Below are 12,364 nucleotides of genomic sequence, written 5' to 3'. Positions count from 1 at the left end.
CGTGCTACCCACTGCGTTCTTATCTTGTATTGTCCAATTTTGATGAGCCTGTGCAAATTGTAGCCTCAGTTTCCTGTTCTTAACTAACAGGAGTGGCACCCAGAATGGCCTTCTGCTGCTGTAGCCCATCCACCTCAAGGTTTGGCGTGTTGTGTGCTCAGAGATGCTCTTTCGCATACCTCAGTTGTAAGGAGTGGTTATTTGAGTTACTGTTGCCTTTCTATCATCTCAAACCAGTCTTACTTGTTGTTTCCTCTTTTTTTGAAGCATACTCTGTAAACCCTAGAGATGTTTGTGTGTAAAAAAAAATCCCAGTAGAGTTATCCCACAGTTTCTAACGGTGAAATATTTATACTGTGCCTTTAATAACAGACTTGCCATGAAACTTACAAACTGATATTATTTTGTTGGTTTGCTTGTTTATATCATTTTCCTCATTTGTAAATCACTTTGGATAAAAGCATCTGCTAAATTATTAAATGTAAAGTGGTTTGGACTGAACTAATTTGCCAGGTTTATGGTTCGAGGTCTGAAGCTGTCTCTGATCAGAACATTTGATTGAGGCCAACAAAGCGCTGCTATGCAAATACTGTTAGTCTCGTAGTTTTGAATATAGAGCTGATGGGAAATAGCATCATCACAGCATAATTCTACCTCAGCTAGAGCAGTGCAGTAGTAACCTGTCAAACTCTGTGGTGAGAGTCTTTCTATGGGCCCCCTGAACTCAGTTATGGGCTTCCTGTTTCAGCTTTAGAAGAGCATGATAATATGTGTTTCTGCTGAAATGCACTTGTGGTTGCTTCTTTGAATGTAGATCAGCCTGTATCCACATGTATACTTATCTGTCAAAAATCATTACACAACAGGGTTACATAGTCAGTATTTTGTTACCAAGTTTATGCAGATACTGTACATTATTAGTGCTGAGAATTTGACTGAACATGAAAAGTCAGATTATTACCTATTTTCTTATTAATTCATGTGTAAAAAAACATTATAATAATGATATATTAACAACTGTAGTTGTTAAAATTTATTCATTCATTTTCTTTTCGGCTTAGTCCCTTTATTAGACTGGAGTCACCACAGGGGGATTAACCACTAACTTTTCCAGCACGTTTTACGCAATGGATGCCCTTCCAGCAGCAACCAAATTACTGGGAAACATCCTCACACTCTCATTCATACACATACACTATGGACAATTTAGCTTATTCAATTCACCAGAAAACCCACGCGAACACGGGAGAACATGCAAACTCCACGCAGAAATTCCAACTGATCCAGCCGAGGTTCGAACCAGCCACCTTCTTGCTGTGAGGCGATCATGCTACCCACTGCACCACCGTAACACCATTGTTAAAATTATAATATATATTTTAAAATCATTATTGAATAACAAAATAAAAGATGTAACTAATTTTCCCTGACACGGGTTGCGGCTGAAAGGGCATCCGCTGCGTAAAAACGTGCTGGATAAGTTGGCGGTTCATTCCGCTGTGGTGACCCCAGATTAATAAAGGGACTAAGCCGACAAGAGAATGAATGAATGAATAAAGATGTAAATAATATCAAATACACTTAGAATGAAAAAAGGTTTACGTGTAAACAAAAAATATAATTAGAATAGGTATAATTATAACTTATAATGCACGTGCGTATGTGCAGCCCTGGAAGTTTATAGTTATTTTTTCAAGTAAGTCATAATGCTGTTTTTATTCTGTAAACTACGGATGGAATTTATTATAAATTCAAAAAAAAATTTTGCAATTCAGATCCTTTAATTCATTTTAGAGCATAAAAAATGCTATGTTTATATAGCTAGAGGTTAACTATGCTTATATTATAACTTTAACTGTTAAAAGCTATTAGTTATTTGTTTATTAGTTAAAGTCGTCAGTAACTAATAAAGTTATGGTAACTTAGCGCGCACTCACACTATGTTATCTGAATCTTGCCCAGGCGGGTTTCCTAATTCGTTTGAGAAGTGCGGGTGCTCTGAATCGGGCTCAGGGGCGGTTCAGTTGGCTGGAAATGGTCAAGTTGGAAGAGGTGTGCCAGAGCGCGGTTCAGTTGGGCTTTGGCATGGTACGCTTGTAGTGTGAGTCCACAGCACACCTAAGGCCAAAACTAAAGATGCGAAGTCACTTTTAGGGGACTATTTCATATAGATTATTTTAATACTTCTTACTGTTCAATGAACGCAAACTGTCACAGTTTATTAAAGACGCAAACCCCTCGCTGCACGTCAGCTAAACCTTCAGGAAACCTCCTAATACCTGCATTATTTTCAATGAAAAATACTTGAAAAGAGTTGGTATTCTGACCAATAGTTAATTTGAAAAAAAGAACAAAGGCATTTTTCCATCCAGAGCTGTATAAGATGCAATTGAGATCCTCTTTACCTGGTCTCCATCATCTCTCTCACTGCTGCTACATTAGGGCCAGATCCAAGGTGAGTGTAATACGGACCCTCCTCTTTCTCGATAATATGTTCTGTGGAAGCAAATGGTGTGAAACAGACATCGAGCAAACTTCTACTTACAAATTATTGTTTGAATTGTTTTTGGCATGTTTATTTAAAATTATCAGGATGAATGTTTGCTTTCAAACAATCAGTGGCAAGTTTTACACATAGCATGCCATGGGTTATAGACCAATTGAAATTATTTGCAAATTATGGTATAGCCAATCTGACTTACCCACGCAGTCACAGGAGGGGATCTCCATTGATTGTTTGGAGGGGGTGTTGATGAGATTCCTGGTTGGGGTATCCAAAAACCTCATTGGAGACTCCAAAAAGCTGTTGATCGTGTGCTTGGTGGGAGTCTGTTCTCCAGCGTACACCATGTCTCCGTTCTCTGAATGTACACTGGATGCAGACAACACCGTAACACCTCCAGACTTCTCCACTTTGTAAAATCCATTCTGATTTGTGTGCAAGTGTTGATGACCATTAAAGCCATTGGCTTTATGGTACATCTCTGGGATTTGTGGCAAGTCTTTAAAGGGTTCATTGGCCATGGTTTGCAGAAGTTGTTGTTTAGCACCAGGATTTAGCACATCGTAGGTTTTTGATACCTGAGAAACCTTTTGTTCACATTCATGCCTTGGGCACTGGCTAGCACCTAGATGGTCATTTGTATGATTGTAAAAGTGTCCATTTTGTGGTGGTAAAGAATGACCTCCATGTTCATATTTAACGTGAAAGCCATTCTGCCTACCAGAACCAATGAATGTTTCCAAGTGCTCTTTCTTTGTGTTGTAGTATAAGAGCTGCCTGTTCTCGTGTTGAGCCTCTGCAATGTATTTTTTCAGGTCTATCTGGGCCTGGGGAAGAAAAGGACTTCTTTTGTGCTGGAACCTCATTTTATGTTGTGAAATGGCTTTCTGAATGGTGGCTTTGAGAGGGGTTTTCTTATTGGGTGTCTTCTTGGCCAAAAGAATCCTACAATGGTTGTCATCAATCTCAGCAACTTTCTTCTTGGACATCCTAGGTTTTGATGGTGTCATCTTCGGTTTCCTCTGCTTTTTCAAATGCTGCCCCAAATAATTTTGATTGTATTTCAAACTCTGAGTAGCCATGCCATTTGGTGGACTGTTTTCGGAGACTTGCGCCTGCCTCGATTCAATCATAAAAGCAAGCTGTACCAACTGAGCCGCAACTTCCTCTTCATCCTTCTTTCTGTAGATGGGAGTCGCTTCTCCATGCCTATACATCTTAAAAGTGCCTTCTAACCTGTCCGATTTACAAAGTGCTTGACCGTTTCTTCGGTTCTCTGTGGTATACGATAGCTTTTCACATTCTGAGCTGGCCATCAGAAGGTCCTTCAGGGATAGTTTTCTGGGAGGAGGCGCACAGCGCTGACTTTGGGTAAAGTTGGTAGGTGTGTTCAGAGAGCTGCGGATGACAGAAGTCTGGTGCAAAGATGAACTAATTACCGAGACTTTGTTGGAGACAACATCTGTAGCTGGTTTAGCCACCCGAATAGGTATGTGGTTGCTTGGAGCAGAGTATGTAGATGTTTCTTGCTGGGCGTCCTGAATCTGCTTTTCTGTTTTAAAGGGCACTGTTTGTGGGATAGCTGCCAGTTGGGTCAAGGCCTCAATAGCTATAGCCTGATCAACACTTATATTCCTATGTTGAACCAGAGACTGGACAGTGGGTAAAGATAGTGCAATGTAATCATTTTGAGGAGGTTCTTCTTGATTCAACTGACACTGATATGGTTCTTCTTTTGGCTCAGTTTTCAAACACACATCTGAGGTCTGAGAACCGAAAAGCTTCTCCTCAAGACTTTTCCTATCCGTACTAGAGAAGCAGACCACAGCTGCTAGAGTAGATAAAGCATCCTCATAGCACCCATTGGTCTCTAAGTGTTTGGAGTGCTGGTCATCAATCTCAAGCTGCTGCTCTTCCAGTTTGATCTTCTTCAGAGGAACCATCTGTTCTTGAACGACCTCAGGTTCATGCCTATTGTTAATGGTGGAGCTATGGAAATTGGCGGGTGTCTCGGTGGGATCCACATATCTCTGGGCATTTGATTTTATGTGTTCAGCACCATTATGAGAGGTTGAAGAGAAGCTGTGAGGGAGAAGTACATCAATAGTCCCGGGATCCTTTCCAGGAGGTTCTGGTAGCAAGCCATGCTGGAGAGGCGTGATAATATCAGGTGGAACATTGTGTGTTACGGGTATGTAATGCGCCTCTTCCTCTGGTGCCGCACAGGTCTCCTCCATCTGCTCTGAGCTTGTGCCATTTACTGAGTTTGCCTCTGACTCAACCTGCAGTGGAAAAATATAGAGATGCTTCAGCATGTTTTGGCTGTGGTGTGAAGCACTACATACTGCAATTGGTCAGCACAACTTGTGACAGCTGGTGCCACAGCAGATCATGGCACAGAACTTTGAGTAATTAAGCAATACACACAAAAACAAAAGTACCCTTTACCTAATTCATCCAACACAGGCTCATTCTGAAAATGTCAGAAAGCCCTATATACATTTCTGGAGATCGCAAATTATGTAGTCAGAGCTACGTATGACACCGCTTATCTGCATGTGGATGGCTTTTCTGCTGTTACTAGTTTGTCTGGTAGCTCAACATGTACGTTGGCTGACTTAAGATGCTGAGATAACTGCAAAAATGGGGTTGGAGTCTGGTAAGGAACGGTTCCAGAGAGCAGATAAGACAAAAACTGAAGCCAAAAAAAATAAATAAACAAGTGGTCTGTCAGTCAGTAAATCAGTCGACAGCAGCCTCTGGTGGATTTACGTGAGAACAGCAGGCGCGAATGGCACTCACGAAAGAAATTTAAGATCTAAAAAAGCATATACATCACCGTGTTCCGGATAACTCCTGGGACGTATTTTGCTCTCTCCAGAAATGTATATAGGGGTATGTAATCAGAATGAGCCTGCATTGAATTCATCATTTGAAGATGCAAAATGTGAAACATTGAAAGACCACAAAAGTCAACATTGTTTTAATTTTAATACAGACCTAAAACAATTTAAAAAAAAATTTTACCCCCTAGTTTTACTAGCTTACATTAGCATGCTATAACACTAATTCTATTTCTAATATGCATTACACCAAGATTCCTGATTCTTAACTTTTATATCTTTATTTTAATCCACAATCCTTCAAGCCACTAGGTTTTACACATGTGCCAGCAAAGTGTTTATCATCATTTAAAATGTAAAACAAAAAAATGATCACTGATTTCCTTACATATTTTAATAAGTTCACAATAAACCTGTTGTTTTATTTTCCATAAATATGTGATGCTATAAATATTTAATGACAAATTAAACTTATCACTCACAGTTTTTCTCTTAAATTTTCAAGTAAGATGTACAATACTTGCATTTACAATGCTTTCTGAGTATATAAAATCACTTTTGCAAATGCAGTGTGATGTGGACTCCAAAGTAGGACATCTTGTCTTTGACCCACATAGTTAACCATGCATGAACATGCATTCAAAACAATAAAAAAGCCATGTTGACCATCATGAGAGAAAAGCATGAGGCAATTACAGTAAATGCACTGCATTAATAAGTTCAATTGAGAGCAATAATTTAAAAATACCATAATGTGAACATTATTGAAAACGTTCATTACAGCCTCATAATTGTTTACTCCATACAGACAAGCAAAAAGACGCAATGAAAAAAAAGGCATGTGTACCTCTCATAAAACTATTTTACTACCTGTGTAAACCAATGTGAATAAAAATACTAAATACAAGCGAAAGTCATTCATACATATAGTGAAAACTGTGGTTTTATGTTTTAGTACTTATAAACAAGTTAAATTTGTCTTTAGGTACAGTGTGCAAATACATTTACAGCACCAACAACGTGCTATTCAGGAAAACTCCTTCATTTATCATTAACACTTATAGCAGGAGTAGGCTGATGCAACAGTGGGGTCGAAACAAGAGTGAGGCAATAACTTGGCAGCCGCTGCAACTGTTATTACTAGGGGGAATAGGAAGAGAATGGTAATCGGCTTCTCTGATGTTCCCATCCAGAAGTAAAACAAAAGCGGTCAGCATCAGATGAGTAAAACTACTTTCAATAACAAAGCAGTCTGGATGGGGACTAAATGAGAGGCTTTTCCAAATGTTTAGATCTTTTGCTTCCAGTGGTGCAGAAGCCCAAACCTTTAGCTGTTCTCTGCAACGCTCCATACCTGCTGATCATCTGAGATTTAAATCAGAAAATGTGGCAAACACTACAAAAATAACATGGAAATTAGACCCTCAGAGCTGCATGCTGTGTAGTTCATGCAAATGATGGGCAAACTTAACAAAATGAATCCAAAGCAATGGTGTTCTAGTAAGACAGCAGTGATAGATCTTTTGGATGATAAAGAGAGTCAAGTATTTTACAAAACAGATACACGCTTTATAAATGGAGATTAAGAAAATCAAAAGCACTCCATTTGAGCCAGTTACTTCAATTTCTCTTTAATTAAACATGAAAATCAGTAGGCCAACGAATTATAGGTCAGATATACTTTGACAGCCTTTTTGACTGAATAAAGCCTTGAAGGCTGATTTAAATAATCAGGTTTCTTTAATCATTTTGTTCGCTTAAACCCTGCTTATACACTGTAAACCCTAATGTTGTCTTTACTTAATTAAGTAAAGTTGACTGAACATTACTTAAAATTGAGCATTTTGGTCCTACCACTTAAAAAATATGAGTTAATTTAACTTATGTAGCATAACATTGCATAAACTTAATATTTCAAGTGTAGTGAGCTCAAAATCATAATTAATCCTTTGAAAAAAAAAAATAGGTCATTCTCAAATGTAGTCTTATGTGCAACCTCTTCAGTGCAAGGTCTTTTTTTATTAGAAAACAAATGGCTTCAGGTATAATTATTCATTATGTTGTGAATAAATGGCTACTTATTGTTTGTTTAAAATTTATTTAAACATTTTTTCATAGTATATTATTACACACGCATGCACACACATGCAGTAACGGGATGAAATGTTTTGAAATTATTATTTATTTGTTATCAATGTAATAATGGAAATAAAAATGATGTTCTAATGGAACTACAGGGCACTAGAGGGTGCTGGTCAGACACCTGGAATGTATAATAGGTGAGTGGTGAATGAAGAAGAGATTCAGCTGTGGTTGCATGGTTCCTTGGAGCTACTTTAAACTGTTTGTATTGTAAAGTCCTAGTTGGGAAACCTTGTATTTTAAGCTGAGTCTAAGGATTTTCTTATAGTCCAGATAACTGAATGTTTGGAAAATGTATTGGTACAATTTGCTGTCTAAATAAGATTTAACATTTTGGATACCATCATTATGAAGTTTCATTCCTCAATTATCTGCAAGTCTGCAAGTCTACCAATAGTAGATCAACATATTTCAACGTGCTCAATGTTCTTTTTTACTACGAATCAGTCACCAGTTTTTTTTGTATGTATGTGTGTGTGTGTATATATATATATATATATATATATATATATATATATATATATATATATATATAGATAGATAGATAGATAGATAGATAGATATAGATATACAATTTATTTCTTAGATGGAAAATATGTCGAATTAAATGAAAGAATAATGTACCCAAAATTGAGTTAAGAAACCCCCAATATCTTTAAACTTCTCTTAAAACAAAACAAAAAAAATTACTAAGCTGTTGGATGATGGTCTTTTCCCTATGTTGAGCATCAAAAAAAAAAAAATAAATAAATAAAAAACCTGGTGACTGATACGGAGTAAAAAAACATTGAGTGCATTGAAATATGTTGATCTACTTGTGCGTTGATTTAATGACTTGCAGATAATTGAGGAATGAAACTATATAATGATAGTATCCAAAACGTCAAATCTTACTCAGACAGCATACCAATACATTTTCCAAACATTCAGTTACCTGGACAATAAGAAAGTCCTTAGGCTGAGCTTAAAACACAAGGTTTACCAAACAGTTTGCAAGTAGCTCCAAGGACACATGCATAGATATATACACTAGATATCGCATAGGGACCCTAAGCATGCGTCAATAGCGCCACCACATTTGTACTGTGCTCCCAGGACAAGTGTCATTCAACCGCACTAGTCAAGCGAGTGCTACTACGTGCAAGATGCTGGACTTTAGCACTGTTTACAGGTGTAGTAACGAGCAAACAAAGAAAACAAAGCACAAAATCAGAACATTTCAAAGATAACAGTATTTACGTTTTATTATGTTAGAAAATTTTGTGCTAGGTAACATTATTGATGATAATGGTGGCTCTATTGACGCATTTCTTCCAATAGACAACAACAGGGTAGGCGACATCAAATGTATATGTCTATGGGAACCATGCATTCCCTCTACCACAACTGAATCTCTTCTTCATTCACCCACTCACCTATTATACATTCCAGGTGTCTGACCAGCGCCCTCTAATGCCCTGTAGTTCCATTAGAACAGCATTTCCCCCCCACTATTCCATTGATAAAAAAATAAAAATAAAAAAAGTGACAGACATTTCATTGTGTTGCAATATATATATATATATATATATATATATATATATATATATATATATATATATATATACACAAATATTACAAAGTTTGGTGAACTGAACAATTTAAGTATAGACTATAGAACCAGCAAGTTAAATAAACTTAAATATGCAAGTTTTGGGAGACTCCATTACTCAATTAAATTGAGGCAATGAGTTTAATCAATTAATTTAGTTCAGTCAACTTATTAGAATTTTTAGTGTACAATTCACTTAAACATCTATTTAGCTATGCCTTCATAATACAATAATTTCAGTGATGACAGCATATGTTTTAGGATATTAATGGATTGGTTAGTGTTAATGGTCTTGGCAGATCTGATTCATTTGACATGTAAGTATGGGCAATGACCAGGAGATCCGAGTAGCAGAAAGTACATCTAGACAGGTGGAGTTAGGGAGGTAAAGGGATTCAGAGGAGCTCTGACTCCATGATGCATATTGACCTTATTCTACAATGTCAAAGTGCACTTGTTTTTATGACTGTTTTATTTATTTAGATTTTTATGATCATTTTATTATTTATTAGTTTTATTTTGTTTATTTCACAAGGACTTTACAATTACACTGGACAACCAAATGCATTTGGTTAAGCGTTTTAGCAAACTTGCTAATTCTCAAGTCAACACCTGTCCACAGGAGGCTTGACAAAATTGACAAAATGGAAATAAAATAAATACATACAGTATTTATCATACAACATCATAATTCTTTATATTACTAAAAGCAAAAGCAAAGGCGACATGATCCAACAAACTAACAGTAGACTAATTGTGCAAACAGTGCTGTTTTGTTTTATCTACTTTTTAAGAACACTACGAAAATATTTATATTACTTTCTGATTTTAGGCTAACAGATAAATCTTTCCACAGTTTGGCTCCCTTTACAGAGAAAACAGATTGACCAAAAGAGGTCTTGCACTTTGGCACTAGACAGTCACCATTAGCAGCTGCCTGTGTGACTCTGTGAGAGGTTTAATGCCTACTGATTAGATCAAAAACAGCATTGAAACATGATTTTTTAAACATTTAAAAAACAATTTAAGATAATTTAATAAAAAAAACTATCAAAACTAAAAAGGTTGTGAGTACATAAAACTTCTCAAAGGTGCCATTGCATAGGCTTTGAGTCCATAATTTTACAGTTTTTCTCAGTCGCTTTGGTGCATTTCTCACAGCACTATTTACATTTGCACAACAGGTCATGCATTTCTCAAACAATTAGTCATTTGTGCACATCCTAGTAGCAGTTTCTCAGTCCTTTCAACAAATTGCAGATGCTTTCGAACATGCATCAACTGCTTTCATACAACTCTCTGCTATTTATAACATTATCATTTGCTTATGTCATGTCAGTCAAAATGAACTAAACTTGTAAATGCTGAACAGTCATTCCACAAAAAACTAATAATCCTAATTTCATTACTTGAGTCATGACATTCAAAAATGTTGAACTTGATGTCAAAATCGGTCAAGCAAACTTTATAAAAAAAATGTAATCTTTATTTTCCTGAAAATGTCTTTAAGATTGAACAATTTGATGAATAATTTACAGACCTTTGTATGTTGCAGGTTCAGGTCCGATATGTACTGCAATATTGTTTACAGTTGTGCACAGTTCAACCCCACGGGAGTTTATGTTTGTTGTAAATAAGGGTATGTTTATTCTTTTGCAAAATGCTGTAAATAAATTAGGATTTTAAAGAGCAAATGCAGAGTAAAAATGTGAAACATACATATTCAGGGTCTTGTAATGAGATACCTCACTAAATGCAGTGATGTCCAACTTTACTGTAGTTTATAAATGGCTGTGCAAATAGTATATAGTGCTGTCTTGAGCATTTTCAGGAAGTGTCACCAACATCTAACTTTTTTGCATTGAAAAAATGTCCAGAGTGAACTGTCATAATGAAAACATGACAAAGCCATTTGACAATTTGTTCATAAACAATGGTGTCAGGACTTTTCATTTTGATGGCACTGACACTTTGATTGACATGAATACTTGCTTTTGAGGAATGAACTATCCATTTTGAGCAGGTGACGCGCTTTTTCAGGTTATTAGCTAGGTTTTGCAGTTTGTACTAATTGTTTTGAGAAATGCATTACCTGTTGTGCAGAAATGCACTGGTGTTGTGAGAAACGCACCAAAGCGACTGAGAAAAACTGTAACTGCTTGTTTATATATTGAGTCAATAGGCTTCAATGTAGTTAAAGAGGATTGTGACCATGATGTAATCCAATGTGTCAAGTGAGAGAATATTATTGTGTGCATGTGTAATTTTGCAATTTGATATGTAAAAAGCCTTTTATAAAAACAGTTTAGACTTGGCTTAACTTTCTTACTTATATTTTTAACATGACTATTAAACTTAAAATTAATGTTATGCCAAGATACTTAAATTCATTCAATAACTTTATTTTTAATCAGCACCTCAAATGTATCCCGTACAGGCCTATTTCTTACAGAGAAGTACATACAAACTGTTTCCTTGACATTAAATGAGACAGCTCAAGCCATTTTGAACTATGTTGTAAAGCCTGGGTCAGTTGCTTACCTGCCCGGCAAGGTGTTTTAGCAGCAAATAGATGACTATGTCATCAGCAAATAACCAGCAGTTAACCCCTGCGCATCAATCTAGAAGATCATTTATGTACATTCTAAACAACATTGGGCCAAAAACAGACCCTTGAGATACTCTCATATTGTTAGAACGCACAGATGACTTCATCTCATTGACCCTCACACATTGCAATATGCCAAATAAGACCCAAACCACTGTAAGGGTTCTGCCGACATTTTGACCCTTTTAATTTCTTTAGTAGATACGTAATCAACAGTGTCAAAGGCTTTATTAGGTCCAGGAACCCTGCCCCAACCACACTTCCTTTATCTAGTGGCCCTTTTATTTTTTCAAGCAGATAGATAGATAGATAGATAGACAGACAGACAGACAGACAGATTAATTAATTTAGAATGCAAATTAACAATAGCCTTAGCCGTAGAATTACTCATATTTTCTATTACTTTTAGGACTTTTTTACAAGATACTTGTGTAAACAGTCTGGGTGAACATAATCTGGTTCCTCAGGGTATAATTTAGTGCAGTTAAAATTACTTTACAATTCTTGAACAGACTCAATAAAAAAATTATTAAAAGCATTTTCTATAGCCTCATCACTGCAAATCGTCTTATTAGTAACTTTAAGATTTTTGCCTGTTTGAATTAGATAGTATATTGATATGTTGCCACAATTTAGAGCTTACGATTTTATTGTCTATGGGAGAAATGACTAGGAAT

At 36.4% G+C, this 12,364-nt stretch overlaps 1 protein-coding gene across 4 annotated transcripts in view; it reads right to left on the bottom strand.

The window, feature by feature from the left end:
• The window catches only part of tet1 (tet methylcytosine dioxygenase 1), an 87,834-nt gene that overhangs the window by 21,181 nt on the left and 54,289 nt on the right, over positions 1-12,364 (bottom strand). For all 4 annotated transcript variants that reach the window (XM_021472701.3, XM_068218728.2, XM_073920049.1 and 1 more), the window contains 2 exons: positions 2,703-4,785; positions 2,406-2,496 (listed from right to left, as the gene is read on the bottom strand). In XM_021472701.3, coding sequence (XP_021328376.2) covers positions 2,406-2,496; positions 2,703-4,785 — 2,174 coding nt within the window. The remainder of the gene's footprint in view (positions 1-2,405; positions 2,497-2,702; positions 4,786-12,364) is intronic.

This window comes from Danio rerio, chromosome 13 (genome assembly GCF_049306965.1).
Source record: "Danio rerio strain Tuebingen ecotype United States chromosome 13, GRCz12tu, whole genome shotgun sequence".
NCBI classification, from domain to species: Eukaryota; Metazoa; Chordata; class Actinopteri; order Cypriniformes; family Danionidae; genus Danio; species Danio rerio.
This window is presented reverse-complemented; position numbering and strand designations above follow the sequence as displayed.